Source organism: Berghia stephanieae, chromosome 9 (assembly GCF_034508935.2).
Source record: "Berghia stephanieae isolate SIO BIC M18660-M18661 chromosome 9, UCSD_Bste_1.3, whole genome shotgun sequence".
Taxonomy (NCBI): Eukaryota; Metazoa; Mollusca; class Gastropoda; order Nudibranchia; family Aeolidiidae; genus Berghia; species Berghia stephanieae.
The window spans coordinates 16,839,663-16,856,724 of record NC_088368.1 but is presented as its reverse complement, the minus strand read 5'-3'; the positions used below and the strand labels follow the sequence as shown (position 1 = coordinate 16,856,724).

General features: G+C 33.7%; 1 protein-coding gene across 2 annotated transcripts in view; it reads left to right on the top strand.

The window, feature by feature from the left end:
* Positions 1-17,062, top strand: part of LOC144979805 (valine--tRNA ligase-like) — a 28,249-nt gene that overhangs the window by 572 nt on the left and 10,615 nt on the right. The window contains exons 2-16 of one of the 2 annotated variants that reach the window (XM_078926911.1): positions 3,093-3,150; positions 6,198-6,301; positions 6,575-6,701; positions 7,217-7,367; positions 8,308-8,389; positions 8,697-8,816; positions 9,851-9,959; positions 10,348-10,530; positions 11,700-11,928; positions 12,675-12,756; positions 13,100-13,176; positions 14,953-15,013; positions 15,200-15,299; positions 15,655-15,725; positions 15,990-16,115. In XM_078926911.1, coding sequence (XP_078783037.1) covers positions 3,093-3,150; positions 6,198-6,301; positions 6,575-6,701; positions 7,217-7,367; positions 8,308-8,389; positions 8,697-8,816; positions 9,851-9,959; positions 10,348-10,530; positions 11,700-11,928; positions 12,675-12,756; positions 13,100-13,176; positions 14,953-15,013; positions 15,200-15,299; positions 15,655-15,725; positions 15,990-16,115 — 1,680 coding nt within the window. Of the gene's footprint in view, positions 1-3,092; positions 3,151-6,197; positions 6,302-6,574; positions 6,702-7,216; positions 7,368-8,307; positions 8,390-8,696; positions 8,817-9,850; positions 9,960-10,347; positions 10,531-11,699; positions 11,929-12,674; positions 12,757-13,099; positions 13,177-14,952; positions 15,014-15,199; positions 15,300-15,654; positions 15,726-15,989; positions 16,116-17,062 lie in introns of those variants that run through there. The other variant, XM_078926912.1, reaches the window with a different exon arrangement.

The following is a 17,062-nucleotide window of genomic DNA, read 5'->3' as shown; positions in this document are numbered from 1 at the left end:
CCGCCGGTTTCGCCTGGCTAGACTAGAGGGGGAGGGAGGGGGGGGAGGTCTAATTAAACTGGGCACGTGTGTGTGTACCCTTTGTTTAGTTATTATTTTTATTGGGCCATGTGTTGTAGACACCCATCAGTGACTCTTTGTTGAAATTTAGTCTTTTTCATTTTAGTATTAAGTGGAGATCTGTTCCCACATGTTATAGACAACCATCAGTGACACTTGAGATTTCTAGATCTATAGTAGGCTTAGTACTAATAAGATCTGAGATATTTTAGAGATTGAGTTGAACATGGAAGACGCTGAGTTGTACATTTTGTTAATTTTGTGCCCCCCCCCCCCCTTGTTTCTCTCTCTTTTCTCTCTCTCTCTTTCTCTCTCTCTCTCTCTCTCTCTCTCTCTCTCTCTCTCTTTTTTTCTCTCTCTATCTATCTATCTATCTGCCTCTATCCCTCTTCCCCCCCCACCCCCCCCCCCATCCCTACCCCCCCCCCCCCCCCTCTCTCTCTCTCTCGCTATATTATATCTACCTATCTACCTACCAATATATCTATCTATCTATCCCCAACCCACCAAACCCCAAAATGAATTTTAAAATCACAGATTATTATAATAATGATAGATCTTTATTGTCATCAATATGGCAATTTGTCATTTAGTTACACTTGTTATGACGTTATATAATAACGATAACATTGAACAGATATGTCACTCCTACTTATTCTCTCTCTCTCTCTCTCTCTCTCTCTCTCTCTCTCTCTCTCTCTCACACACACACACACACACACAATTGAGGAATGTGAGTACATTTAGTTAATTTTGTGTGCCCCCCCCCCCTGTTTATCTCTCTCTCCCCCCCCCCCCTCTCTCTCTCTCTCTATCTATCTATCGATCTATCTATCTATCTATCTCTATCCCTCTACCCCCCTCCTCTCTCTCCCATTCTCGCCATATTCTATATATCTACCTACCTATCTGTCTATCTATCCCCGACCCACCCAACCCCCAAAATAATTTTAAAATCACAGAATATAATTATTAAATTATTATTATTATATTATATTATTATTATTATTATATTATTATTATTATAATAATAAATAATAATAATAATAATAATAATAATAATAAATAATAATAATAATAATAATAATAATAATAAATAGATCTTTATTGTACATAAATATGGCAATTTGTCATTTAGTTACACTTGTTATGACGTTATATAATAACGATAACATTGAACAGATATTCACTCCTACTTATTCTTTCCTCCTCTCTCTCTCTCTCTCTCTCTCTCCTCTCTCTCTCTCTCTCTCTCTCCTCTCTCACACACACACACACTAGTTACATTAGTTAATTTTGTTGCCCACCCCCTGTTTCTATCTTATCTCTATTCTTTTTCCCTCACCCCTTTCTCTCTCTCTCTCTCTCTCCTCCTCTCTCTCTCTCTCCTCCTCCCTCTATCTATCTACTATCTATCTATCTATCTATCTATCTATCTATCTATCTATCTATCTATCTATCTATCTATCTCTATCCCTCTACCCACCACCTCTCACTCCCATTCTCGCTATATTATATATATATATCTACCTACCTATCTGTCTATCTATCCCCGACCCACCCAACTCCAAAATAAATTTTAAAATCACAGATTATATTAATAATAATAATAATAATAATAATAATAATAATAATAATAATAATAATAATAATAATAATAATGATAATGATAATGATAATAATAATAATAATAATAATAATAATAATATATATTTATTGTCCATAAATATGGCAATTTGTCATTTAGTTACACTTGTTATAACTATATACTTATATTATGATAATGATAACATCGAACAGATATTTCACTCCTACTTATTCTCTCTCTCTCTCTCTCTCTCTCTCTCTCTCTCTCTCTCTCTCTCACACACACACACACATACACACACACACAAACACTAAATGTAAACATAGAAACATACACATAAACATACACATCCATAAACAGAAAGGCAGGCGACAGCCGTATCTAGGGCAAACACTTAGCGAGGCACACGCACTTCGCGAGTCAGCGTGCGAGGGCTGTGACCATTGGCTCAAAGAAGGAGTGTCCCTTCTAGTAGCGTTAGCTCTCCTCTTTCTAGGGTTGTAGTGACAAGGGAGAAGTATCTGAAAAGGACACTCGCTCATTTAGGTCACTTCTACATGAACCGCCTTCAATTTAAAGAGAACTCTTTTTTTCAAAATGCTACCTCAATTTCAGAAACTTACACGTTTCAACTTTCTTTTCAACTGTTTCATTCTTCACAACTTTTGTTCACTTAAAACATTCATTACTCATTATTTTATAATGGTCATTACTGGTTGTTTTAGAATCAATTTGAATCAGAAGTGAGAATTAAGAAAATTCTAAAGTACCAAAGTAACAAAATAATTTCAAATATAACTTTTGAAATTCATCCAGGATTATCAAGTTAGGATTTTAAAATGTTAAAAAATTTTTTTTTTTTTTAGAAAGGAGGTGCATCCTAAAATCTGAACTGTTTTTAAAGGTAGGATTTAATTGTGTGTTTTTTTTTGGTGGCCTAAATAGATCAATATAATTGTTGGATATTTTAAATGGTTATTGTGGCAATTAGTGTCACTTCACTCCAGCAAAATTAGCATGGTTGCAGGAAACACATGTTTAATATTGTAAAGGCGCGCCTCAAAATGATGAGCCCTCTAAAAAGCAATGAACCAATTTTCTCAGCCTTCTTTTGAGTCATATTATTTTCAATGAATGATTTTGAAAGAAAGAGTAGATTTCTTTCTTTAGTAAATGCATCTAAAATTGAAGGACATTTTCTAAATTGTTTTGTTTTTTTAAAATTAAATAGTATACAGACTTGACCCTGGACCCTGGTATTAAGTTGTCTTTTAGAGTGTGCCTCTACAGTTACTTGATGCTGAAACTGAGTTGATATATTTTATTAATGCGGCATTCAATTTAATTCGCGAGTATGCAACAGACTGTACAGATTGCTCAATGTTATTTTGATTATAAAGTCTTTCTAATTCTTGTTACAAGTTTTTAAAACTCTAATTTTCAGATTCCTCTCCATTCCTTATGTGTTGCTAAGTACTCTTCATCTGGATTTCAAAAGAAAGGTACTGGTAATGCTTAGAAGAATATGAGAAAGAGAGAGAGAGATAGAGAGAGAGAGAGAGAGAGAGAGAGAGAGAGAGAGAGAGAGAGAGAGAGTATGCAAGTATTATTAGCATCCTTAAAGTGGTCATGTTAGTCAATGTTTTAAAACTATTTAGTGTTCAACATTGAATTCAAATTAAACAAAAGTGTTCTATGTCTATTCAGGTCGACACAAGAGCAAGGTTGCCAATTTTCTGTATATTTACCCTAGGTATATATTCCAATCACCTGCTAAACGGAAACTATTAGGCACATAATGTCGTTTTACTGGAGTCCAGCACTCAGAAAGGGGTTAGTCTATGTGTTTGTGTCAGAGTTCGGTAAATTTTTGCCCCCTGAATTGGATTCAATAGTCTGATGTCACGTCGCCCAGCAATGGCGGCCATCGTGGTTCTAAACAAAGAAAATCTGTACTTTTTATTCTTCATGCTGGCTAGAACTTTTCATATGTTTTGTGATCAGAATGTGTAAAAGTCAAAACATGATCAGATATATGTTTTTTACCCTCTGGATACGCTTTTATACTCGTCAGAGAAATATTTCATAAGGGCGTCCGCCATTGTTCCAATACTTTAGAGCCAGTTACTAAGTTACCATGCGTCATTATGAGGGAAGTGACGTTAGGACTGTTGAAGAGTATTGGCAACCCTGCAAAGTGTAAAAGTGTTTTAAATCCACTCTTTAAAAAAACACTCTTTTACCCCTTTAACTCTAAGATTCAACCTGACAAAAACCGACTACGGCATAATATTCATGGGCGGGGTAGCCAAAACTGGTCTCAGTAAGTAAAATCTGATCGTTGTGAAGGAAATGACAGGCCCTGTCACTGTCGCAGGATGTTTTCAGCTTTGATTTTTATAATTTGCCGACAGAGAATAAAATATGTTGTAGAAATTGGGATTTAAATCCTATTTTATTTGCGAGTGACAATCATTGACATTGCACTTTGTTTGGTAAAAATCGGGGGAAAATTACGTCTTTGGTGATGAAAAATGACTTTTTGTAAATTTAAAAAATGTTATGAATAATTTATAACTCCCTTATTTGTGGGGCGATTTTGTCATTTGTGGTATCAATTTTATTGTAATAAAGAGATAGGAACTTCAGAGTTATTTATTCTGATCCGAAATTATTACTTTGTAATTTTAGCACTAAGAAAAGTAGTTGGTAAATAAATTTGGTACACCTCTTTGATCGACCGCCAACGTCATTCGTGTAGAATTGTGAGTCACACGCAATTTATCCAGATGGCCGAAACGACGCTTCTTGCCATCGATGTATTACGCTATTGTTACGCAAGGAATATAACACCTTTTTGAGTAGGCCTAAAAGCTAAAATCTAAAAGTAAAAAATATAATTCTGAGGAATTTGAAAGTCACATTGTTGAAATCTGCTTGAAAAAAGAAGAACATTGGTCCTTATTTCAGAAAAATCGGTTGAAAACCAACTGTTTTACGAATAAATTTGATTTTAAAAATTGCTTTTGTTTATTTTAGCTTTTTTTAGCAACATTTTTATTTATCGGCCGATTTTCTTGATTTTTATATCATTGTTTATATCTCAATGAGACGATATCAGTGATATACTTTGTTTGCTTCAAATGTAACTAGAACATAATTTGGCTTTTTTACCTATCAACCATGCCTGGATGATTTATTCAACAACGTGGTGATTGTGACGCCACTCAGCGATCAGCGTCTTCCACTGTTTCAGCGATGACTCAATGTATTGTTGACAGCTGTTGACACGTGAGCTGTCAGAACAACCAACCGTTGAAGGGTCAAGATTCTCAATAGCCAATGGTTCTTCGATCAAAAAACTTAAGAACTCACGGAACAAAAGTTTGAAATGTGGTGATGGACGGACCTATGAAATCGTTTCTGGGCGGAGTTTAGTCATGAGTGACCGTAGAAAACGAAAAGGCGACTGCAGATATCAAAGGGTAGGGTTATATCATCAAAGGATGTCTACATGATTGACATGACCATATAGGGAACTCATTATCTACTCCTCCAAAAATAATCTGAACACGAGAGGGTTAACAGTGGGATTAGAATTTAAGGCCTGATGAAATAATGACTCCTTTTATTATTTATCTGATTAGAGTCACAGAATAAATAGCGCTTTGACTTAGGCTTCACTGATCAGATTAGCATGAACTCTAATTCTGCCATTAAATTTGTTAAATAAAATGCTTCCAATTTATCAAATTAATATATAAAGTGTTGCTATTGGTTCTTGGTTGTATAGTTTTACATTTTTGTGCATTTGCATATATTATATATGTATACATTGTCGCCATAGATTCTCAAGTTTGTGTTTATACATTTTCATGCATGCCATGTCTTTAAACGAATTTCCATTTTTTTTTATGAATAAAGTATATCTTATCTTATCTTATCTTATGTTATCTATCATCTCTAAATGATACTATGTTGGCATAACAGGCTAATAACAACAGGGATTTTAAACATTTCAGTGTGAGGTGTGACTGTAATTTTTTATAGTGCAAAGCTGGAAATTCTATTTCTGTAATCATTATGAATTTAAATTTGATTTTCAACATCTAGTTCTATCCGACATGATACCAGGTTGAAGCAGCTTCACACATTTTTGGAGCACTGATCAGTTTAATGGTCTTATGTTTTGACTCATGTTTGGACTCGTAGGTTCTTGGTTCGAGTTCTGCTGGGAGCGGTGCAAAGTTGAGTCCTTGGAACAGGCTTTTTACCCATGTCCTATCATTGCACTCGGGTATAAATAAGTACCTGGTGTCAATATCGTTGTCTACTTTAAAAGGAATTGTGAAAATTTCAGGATCATGTTTCATCATACATGTTTAGTGTTGCTGTTGGCTTGGGATCTCTTTTAAAGCACTTTGAGCACATTTAGTTGGTACTGAGCGTTATAAAAACTCAAGTTTTATTTTTTTGCTCTCAGTACCTAGCTTCGATAATGGGGATGGAAACATAACGACCTAAATATACATTTTAACTTTATTTTCAGATGTAGATTTCCCATTAGATAAAACCCACAACCCAAAGACTGTGGAGGATGGATGGTATGATTGGTGGGTGCAACAAGGATATTTCTCTCCACAAAATGAGAAGGTAAATTTCATATTATGTAAAGGGTAGAAGAGATGGGGGGGGGATGACATGTTAAACATTTTCATCAAAGGTTGTTCTTCAAATATATGGCGACATTTTTTTTAATCATAAGAATAGATGAACACCAACATTTCTACTTCAATTTATACCTTTAAATTTTTAATTCTGATCATTTTTTAGTTTTGTATTCAATTTATTTTTCATCTTATTCATTCCGACAAAATACCAGATTAACGCATCTGTTTCAAGTTTGTTTTGATTTTCTTTAACCAGAATGGAATGGATGAGGACAAATTTGTTGTCCTTTTTCCTCCCCCAAATGTTACAGCCTCTCTACATTTGGGGCATGCTCTTACCAGTTCTGTACAAGATGTTTTCGTGCGATGGAATAGGATGTCAGGTATAGGGATATTTTGGTGTCTTTATCATTGTCATCATTGCTTCTACATCATCATCATCATCATCATCATCATCATCATCATCACAACCACTATGTCATCCTCATTAACATTACCATGGGTATTATTATATAGATATTTTATTTGATTAGGAATGTATCATTGCTTTCAAGTCTTGTGTTTTCTTTCAACTAAGAATTTCAGCACATACTGCTCATTAGCCATATATAAGTAAAATCACAACACACATCCCCCTCCTATCAACAACCCAATGAAACTGTAACACACCACTTGCTTGAACGTCGTCTAGGACTTCAGACGCTCATTCCTCCCACCTAATCCTAGTACCAGTAACACATTGTATAGTCACCTGAGGCAACTACAAAAGACATCCAATCTTTGCGTCATTGCACAAGACAGAAGGGCTAGACCTCAGCAAGTCGGTGGTTTGGATAAATAAGTCAAGTAATCTTGAGTTTTACATTTTTAAAACAAATGATGACCTTCTTATCCTCAGGCAAAACCACATTGTGGATTCCTGGCACAGATCATGCTGGCATCGCGACCCATGCTGTGGTGGAGAGAAAGATCTGGAAGGAGGAAGGAAGAACAAGGCATGACTTGGGGAAAGATGCTTTTGTCTCTGAGATTTGGAACTTTAAACACAAGTTAGTCAATTGTTTTTTAACATATTATATGTAGCTTAAAATGATAAAGCTAATGGTGGTGTTGCACAGTGTAAACTCAACTCTTCAAGCAATGAGCAATCACTGGCACGAAGGTCATGCATGATCAGACCATATATGGAAGTAGAGTTCTGCAATGAGGATTGTGAATTAGTTTTGTCTCATAATCTTGTGAGTTGAATGGAATATTTTGAGTGGAAATTTACCAGTTGGAATATGATGCGTAGAAGAGAGGTCAACCTTCACATCGCTATAAAAATGGACGAGTTTTCATCCTGAACAAAAAGTGTTACTCAGATAAAAATAGTATACCTGATAACATAATAAATAATATGTTACTGAGAAAAAATTGCTTTTGACCATGAAATAATTTTAATACTGTTGATAAGTTAGTCATAGAATGGAAATATCTGTAAAACTCAAAATTGACAATTTTGATATTGACCATCGATTTTCACTTTGACCCTCCCCTTAAATGTTCTACTTTAATAATGATAAAAAATAAAGATACAAATTAAAATACATGTGTATTTATTTATTCATTCATTTATTTATTTGTTTATTTTTTAAATTTTGTTGTTGTTGATACCATACACTAAGTAAAAGTTGGACTGAATTTCTTGTTACCCCTTACCTCAAACTGGCATTATGTTAGAGTGAATCAGACAGTGATAATTTGAACGTACAGTCTGAATAATGATATTTGAGTTAAACAAATATGCTTTTATTTGTATTGTAAATTAGTGTGTTTTTAAAACATGGCAATAAAATTCAAATTTCGTTGTTTTTTTTATCATCAAGTTAATTTTTAGCTTCTGGTTTTATCCATTATAATATTAGACTGAGGCGTTGGGTTATAAATGTTTAATCAGTCTGGAAAAGAAAATATTAAACAATCTTTAAAATTTCATCCATTTTACAGGAACAGAGATTTCATCACTGAACAACTTAGAAGACTGGGATTGTCTTTTGATTGGTCCAGGGAATATTTCACTTTGAGTCAGGTTGGTAAAGCTTGGAAACTACAATAGAACAGAGAAAATAATGAAAGATTTTGTCTGGTTTTCCCATTATCTACTTGAGAAATAATGTAAATCTGTTATTTCAGCATCTTCATTGTCCTCATCTGATCTGAATTGTATGTTGTCAGTAAGTTTAATTGTATCATATCTTTGCTGAAATAAGGTCTTAATTAACAAGATCTATTCATTTTTTTTTTTTTGCACCTATATATTCATATAAAGCATTATAGATTTTGCCTTTTTCGTGTGCTCCATCATCAGTGATTGCAAGGCTGGTTTTGAATTTCAGAATTTGAGTCAGTCGGTGACAGAGGCATTTTGTCGTCTCTATGAAAAAGGTTTGATATACCAGGACAGGAGATTGGTCAACTGGTCTTGTGCTTTCAGGTCATCTGTGTCCGATATTGAGGTGAGAATAATTGTTGTGATGACAACAATGAATATACTTCAAGAAATATACATCACGCTTTACAGCTCTTAATTTTTTATTTCAAAAAATTATTTTCTCATTAAAGGAAAATAATTTACCAACATTTTCTATGGGTTACAATCGATGTGTACATATATGCAGGTCTGACTTCCCACTTATGAGCCTAGTTATTTTTAACATTGTTGTAATGGACAATATTTTGCATCATTTTTTGAGATTTCCATTACAACAATGAGCCCATAATGAATTGGGTTATCGGACCTGCAAATAAATGCATGTCGGTTACAATGCAATATTGTCACAACAAATTCATTAAGTTTAGTAATCAGTTTATGTTTAATCAGAACTTTCCTTGAGTGGAGGATACTATTAGCAATGTTATATCTATAATAATAGTTTGTTGTTGTTTTTTTAATCATGGTTTCTCTGTCTGTTCAGGATTAGAGTTTTTGTTGAATTGGAGTTCGGTATATCCAGGTTGGACTGTATTATGTCAGAGAGGCAAAATGATTTCATTTTGTTTTTTGAAATAAATATTTTACGTTTTTTAATGATTTTTTTACATGGTTTTTTTTCTTCATCAAAATCTAAATGAAGTTGGACCACAGTTGTACATTTGGCATCAAAATATATTGTAAGCTTTTATTACTATCTCATCCTATTAGGAAATAATTCTTACTCATAGATTCAGATATAGCAGGGAGTGTTTTTAATGGAAAAAAAAAAGAAAAAAAAGGACTGATTTTGGTAGGTTGTAAAAGCCTATGTCTTTAATCATTTCTATAATCTGATAACGAAATCTAACATATTACTCGATCCTTTTTGTTCCTTCTCAAACATGACACATAAAGTTCTTCCAAGCACCCCTGTCTTGGGTCAGGCAAAAATAAAAAAACATTTTAAAAAACTTTTTTACAAAATTTCTTGTCGGATAAGAACTCTCATTAGATCCATCATCATTGATTCTGAGTTCTACTGTATATTTGTTTTCTCTTCATGTTTTGTGTGTCTAGGTGGAGAAGATCAAATTGGACCAGCCTACAAAGTTAAGAATTCCTGGAGAGGAGAAAGAAGTTGAGTTTGGAGTGATTTCCTCATTTGCTTATCCTGTTGTGGATTCAGGTAGGAGGATTTATTTATTTATTTTATTTTCTTTATTTGAAATATGTGTGTGACAAATTATAGAGTGAACACTGATCGATAGGTTGAAAATATGATTAAAAAATGTGACTTGACCAGAGGAAGGTTGATTTTTTTGCACGATTTTATGATATTAATATTTTTTTTTGCTGGCGATACTGTTATTATAATTAGCATCATCATCATCATCATCATCATCATCATCGTTTTCATCATCGTCGTCATCATCATCATCATCATCTAAATCATCACCATTATCATATTATTATGTTTATGTTTAAACCAATGTTGAAAGTTGGAGATCTGTACCTCACGAGGAATTATCATCCACCAATCATTTATCACCACTATCATCTGTTTGGTCATTTAGATGAGAAACTGTTGATATCGACCACCAGATTGGAGACAATGATGGCAGATATGGCAGTGGCTGTTAACCCAGGTGACTCAAGATATCGTCACCTGGTGGGCAGACGTGTCCAACACCCGATCATTCAAGGGAGGGAACTACCAATTATAGCAGATTCTTTTGTCGACAGAGAGTTTGCCTCTGGTAAATTTCTGCTTTGCTCTCTTTTTTTTTGTGTGAGTGTGTGTGTGTATGTGTGTCATGGTGAAAGTTCGCCGGAAAAATCCGGCATGGCCGGATTTTTATTTTTGAAAAAGAGGTCTCGCCGGTTTTTTTTTGTCTGGCCGGAATTCGAAAATGAAAAAAACCGGCATTTATATAATTAACCGCACTTCTGTTTTTTCCTCTTATTTGTAGTTGCAGGATTTTTTTTCTGAGCACCTGCCTTTGCAGGATTAATATCATTGAGTAACTTTCACCCATGATGTGTATGTGTGTGTGTGTGTGTGTGTGTGTGTTTGCTGACAGATATTATATGTCAATTATATTTTATAGGTCACAACTAGAAACATTAGAAATCGAATAATAATTGAAAACACTTAAATGAAAACCTAAAAAATCAAGAAATCAGCCGAACTATTTTCTACACCTACAAGTATAAATCATGAGATACTCATGAACAATGAATTGTCTTTTTTGGGGGAGGGGGGGGGGGGGGGGGGGGATTTCTCTTTTTTTTTGTTGTTGTTGTTATTGTAAGAGATGACAATTTATTCTTGTAAGTATTATCCCTTTATTACTTCTGTATTAATGTTAGAAACCATCTGACTGCCTTGGTTGTTGGCAGGGCTCCAGTATTGATATCTGTGTAAGACTTTGGATGGTTTTGCACTTGGCATAGTTTGAGATTCTGTGATGTCGGGATGTTTTGTTTTGTGTTTATTCCTCTTTATTTTTTTATTTTTTTGCAAGCATGTGACCGAAAGTCTTTCAAACATTGAATTCATAATCTATTTAACTGTCCTTATTGTTTTATACAACTTTTATTTTTGTAGGTGATGAAATGCCTTAAGATCTTTTAAATATCATATGATACATCATATCATGATCATAAAAGGTTGCATAGTTCAAAAATCCTTAAAAACCCTTTAGTATGCAGATATTAATAGTAAATAGATTATACAAACAGAAGGTTTAACTGATGCATATATAAAATAAGCAAATAATATAGTATTTACAAACAAATGGTCGTTGGTGCATACAAAATAACTCTTGGTAATAAGCATAATGATGATAAAGAAAATCAAATTTCATTCATTAAACTTCCATTATTGAACTGAACAAACTTCTTACGTTGCCTTCAACATTGACAGGGGTGGTCAAAATCACACCAGGCCACGACTACACAGACTTTGAAGTTGGACGAAGACACAACCTCGATGTGGTAGAAATGTTGGAGGATGATGGGAGAGTCAGTCCCCAGGTGGCGCTAGTGGGAGGTATGACACGATTCGAGGCACGCAGGAAGTTGAAGGAGGTGCTGGGAGTCATGGGACTTTTCCATGGAGACAAAGAACATCCAACTGTGTTACCGATCTGTAGGTGAGTTTCATATTAAAAACGTCATTAAAAACTGACTTATTTCAATATGACAAATTTAGGATTCTTATAATTAAAAACACAAAATATTGGTGGCTTTAACCCGTCAAATCATTGGCAACAATGTGCTTCTGTTGAAGTCAGTGTTAAAGAAAAAATGAGAAAATTACTTTGCCTACACTGTAGCTACAAAAGATAGAAAGACAATGATCTAACAATCTGGCAAGTCTAACGTTGACAAAGTCAGGCGACTGATGAAGTCTATTTCGAGAATTCATTTGCTACCAGTTTTAATGCCCCTTTAAACTCATACAAAATAAAAAATTAAATGACTTGTGTATTGCCAAAGAGCTCAACTTTCCCTTATTCCACTTTATTAACCTTAACAATCAGAGATTGATTTATTATTATCATCATCATTATTATTATTATTATTATTATTATTATTATTATTATTATTAGTAGTTAGTAGTAGTAGTAGTTGTAGAGTAGTAGTAGTAGTAGTAGTAGTAGTAGTAGTAGTAGTAGTAGTAGTAGTAGTAGTAGTAGTAGTAGAAGTATTATTATTATTAATATTATTATTATTATTATTATTATTATTATTATTATTATTATTAATATTATTATATTATTATTATTATTATTATTATTATTATTATTATTATTATTGTTGTTGTTGCTGTTGCTCAATTGTTATTTTTATTTCATCATCAATGTGATTATAATCATCATCCTGATCATTACCCCAGTCGTTCAGGTGATGTGATAGAACCCAGGTTAAAGAAGCAATGGTTCTTGGACTGCAGAGGAATGGCTGACAAAGCGTTGGAGGTAATGGAATATTAACTGGGTTTCCTTTTATCCTGTTTTTGTTGTTGGCTGAAGAGGGAATTTGAACCCAAAATGTTATATCTTAATTATTTTGTCCTTTTTTTAAAGCTGTTATATTCGATTTTTTGGGTTTTTTTTTGTTCAGTACTTTTTTTTTGTCTAAAATATTTCTCTCGATCTTATTTTTCCTTGAGTGCTCTTGTGTGCGAGTCTTTTAATCTGTTCATACTTGCTTCGTTTTCCCTTTGACTTGTGTTGAAATGACCTAGAATTGTTGCAAGTGCCTATAACCTTCATAAACAGACAAACAAACAAACATTTTAATTCTTGTTCTGTTCCTCAGGCAGTGGAGACAAATAGATTGACGTTCATTCCAGACTACAACAGAAAGGTGTGGAGGGAATGGTTGTCAGATGTACAGTAAGTCTAAAGTTTAAAAGTAATAAACAAAAATTAATGTAACAGTTTAAAAAAAGAACAAAACACCAAACACGGAACCTTCGGGCTCAAAACCGAAAAACAAAAAAAACAAAAAAAAAAAACCCCATAAATATATTATTTTAATTTTTTATTTGATTGTTTTTTTTTTGTTTTTTTTTTTTGGTTAAGAAGGGTCCAAAATGTTCCGTGTTTGGTATTTTGTACTTTTTTTGAAGCTGTTATATACATTTTTGTTGATTACTTTTCACAGTTCACAAATTCTAGCAGCTTATTATCACTTTCACTTAAGTTTGACTTGTGTATCACTTTTTTTTTTAACAATGGATTTTTCTGTTTATTTTTTCTTCATATAAACCAACTGACCCAGTCTGACTGTCAATGTTGTATGTCGATTTTGGTAAAGTTGTTAAATGAGGGAGGAGAAATTTTTAAAAAAATGCTATTCAGATATTTCTCGCCATTAGAAATGGATGTCCAAAGCATTCATATTTTAACATTAAATTTTGATCCGATGGTTAACTTTATATCAATGGTCTATGTAGCAAACTATTAAACACCAAAGATTTGCTGTTTTCTAAGTTTAGGCCAAGATTAGTCTTTCTTCAACCCATATTTTTTTTTTTTTTAAGTAGTCCTTCAGAGCCATTTGGCTCATGAGCTAGAGTTTATCCCAATCTCTATAGCATGAAATGGACAAGAGCATTTGCTTGCTACCTTTTGGATAGGATGCTAGTTAATCGCAAAGTTCTTTCCACTAGATCTAACACTCCCAGCTATCCAATCTCTGAAAAAAATCTCGTCTTCACCCAGGATTGATCTTGATCCCTTTGCATGTGAAGTGAGTGCTCGACCAACTGAGCTATCGGGACCTCCGGGAGTTTTATTGTATTTATTTTATTTTATGCAGGACCTGTAACTATAATCTTGTCCATATTCTGCAGTGCTAACTTTTAAATTGATATAAACATTATGCCTGTCATACCATCAGTGAAATATGAAATGAGGAAAGAGTGATATAAAAGACATCTTTGCTATCTGGTCTGAATCATGGCCACTCAAAGTTATGGTACTATATGCTTGGAGAGGATGTGTATAATAGTAGTAATATATTACATGATATCACCCAGATATAGTTTCATTTGTCATTTTGGACTCGAATTAAGGTTCATTGGTAGACCGATAAGTTTTCCTACTTTTTGACAAATTGCCATTATCATCACTGAATAATATGCCTTATTTGTTACTTGTTAACCCTCTCCTTACCACCTATTGGGAAATCGTCACATTTGTTACGATGCAACCGTCATTTTTCTCATCCAGATTCATTCCTTTTTGCTATAGCGATAAAAACTTTACATTCTGTAATAGAGCTATATTGGCGAACAATATTATGTATAGAATGTTCTTGTTGCCTTTCTGTTTGAGCAAGATATTTCTGTTTTTTTGTGTTTGGGGAGTGAAAATTCTGAAAACGGCTGGTAAGCAGAGGATTAAGGAATGGAAATGAGCATATTTTGTTTTCATTTTGTATTTTGATCTTCAAGCTTACTGTTTTATACGTAATAAGTACACACTCAAGGACTGTTTCATGGATTTTGTAAGTAGCTCATTCAGTAAAGCACTTGATTTTCATGCTTGAAACATGGTTCAAATATGCAATATCATTTTTTTCCATCCTTTCTGTCCATCAAGCCGTGATTGGGTAATTCAACTATTTGCAAAGCTAATGAAAACTCATCATCTTTATTTCTACAGAGACTGGTGTCTGTCCAGACAGTTGTGGTGGGGTCATCAAATACCAGTCTACTGCCATAAGGTATTCTGTTTGATGGTTTGGATTCACCGTTTTGTTGTCGTGGTGCAATCATCTTCATTATCATCTTCATTATCATCATGGTAGTAATAATTATCAGTCATTGTCATCATCGTCGTTATAATGATTATCATTGTCATCATCAACATCGTCATCATCATCACCATCATCCTTATCCTTTCTCACCAGGAAAGCGGCCAGACTGTTTGTGCAAGAACATTAGGTGAAGCCAAGCACTATTTTGCAACCAAACTTGGACTTGATGAAAAAATTATACAACTTTCTCAAGGTAGGTAGCTGTCATAACCTGCTTGTAAACAAGACTTTCAATTAAACATTAAGAAATATCATTTTTTGAATGAGAGTTAATTGTATTGATGATGTGTGCGTTTAACTTTTGGTATGAGTTTTTGTTAGTTTTTTGTTTTAGTTTTGTTTTATATTATTTTATTATTATTTGTTTGTATTTGTTGTTGTGAATTTTGACATTGCACAAGTTTGAAACAGAGACAAAAATGGATGTTAATCATAATTTTGTATATTTAAAAGATTATTGATTGTTGTTAATAACGATTAATTTTCATCCTAATGTTTCATCTTATTTTCCAAACAAATCACATGTATTATTTTTTTTCTTTCTTCAGACGAGGATGTTTTGGACACATGGTTTTCATCAGCTTTGTTACCCTTCTCAGCATTAGGATGGCCCACACAGGTATCAATAAATAAATAAATAAATTTCTCTGCCAACTGTCTGGATTTTAATGTTATTATTGTTTTTGTTCTTGGATGAAGAAGGGTTAGAACCCAAAACGTTCTACCAAACAATTTGTTTGTTTTTCGAAGCTCTTATATTTATTTTTGTTTATTACTTTCTATTATACTTAACAAATTCTTCCAAATTCAACTTTGGACTATAACCACCAAACCGTTAATATTATCACTATGGTTATTATCTTCATCATCTCTTAAATTCCAGACCCCAGACTTGGCTGCTTACTTCCCACAACAGCTAATGGAGACTGGCCAGGACATTTTGTTTTTCTGGGTTGCCAGAATGGTCATGCTTAGCTTGGAGTTGACAGGAAAATTACCTTTTGACAAAGTGAGCATGAGTCGAATTATCTAAACTCATTTTTTTTCTTCCTTTTTTTATTTATCTTTACCAACTAGTATTAGTTTTTTGCTTCAAATGATATATAAAAACTTTTCTTTTTGAATTCTGTCTTACGTCTTTTTTGCATCTTCATAGAAAGAAGGAAGAAGACATCATTTGACTTTTTGTAATTGTTTTTAATGGTCAGATCTCATTAGATCCACACTATTGGTTAGGGTTACACATAGATTTGTACAATGGTTATGATTTTTTTGTCAACTACTGAGTATTGTACTAAAAAAGCAAATTTCATAATTTTGGTCATTTTGAATTTTGATAATAACCCCCCCCCCCCCCCCCCCGAAAAAAAAACAAAAAAAACAAGTCAATCAAAAAGTGTGAGCATCTATTAAAGATCAACATCCACCGGATAGTGCTTTACATTGAGTTCCAAGCCAACAACAACACTTGACATTTAAGGTGAGACATGAAGCCTGATAGGCGCTATTACAAATATTTTGTGTGGCATAGACAACACAATGATATTATTGGCCAGGTATTTATTTTACTCCTGAGTAAAGATCCTGTTCCAAGAACTCATTTTGTGCCACCCATTTTTGGACTTGAACCTGGTACCTATATCATACCACAACTGCATTAAGGCCCATTTAGCTGAAGTTTATCCCAGTTTATAAAGTGTGAAATTAACAAAAGCAATTGCTTGCTACCCTTTGGATAGTATATTAGTCTATTGCAAAGACCTAGCTACCCAATCACTGTTGGGTGGACAAGGGGTCGTAAAAAAATCTCGACTTTATCCAGGATTGATCTCAGTCCCTTTGCATGTGAAGCAAATGCTCTACCGAATGAGCTATCAGGACTCCCCCCTTCCACCGTACCACAAAGTCACGTGTAATACCAGTTGAGGCATTAGGCCACACATATCGGAGTCAAAA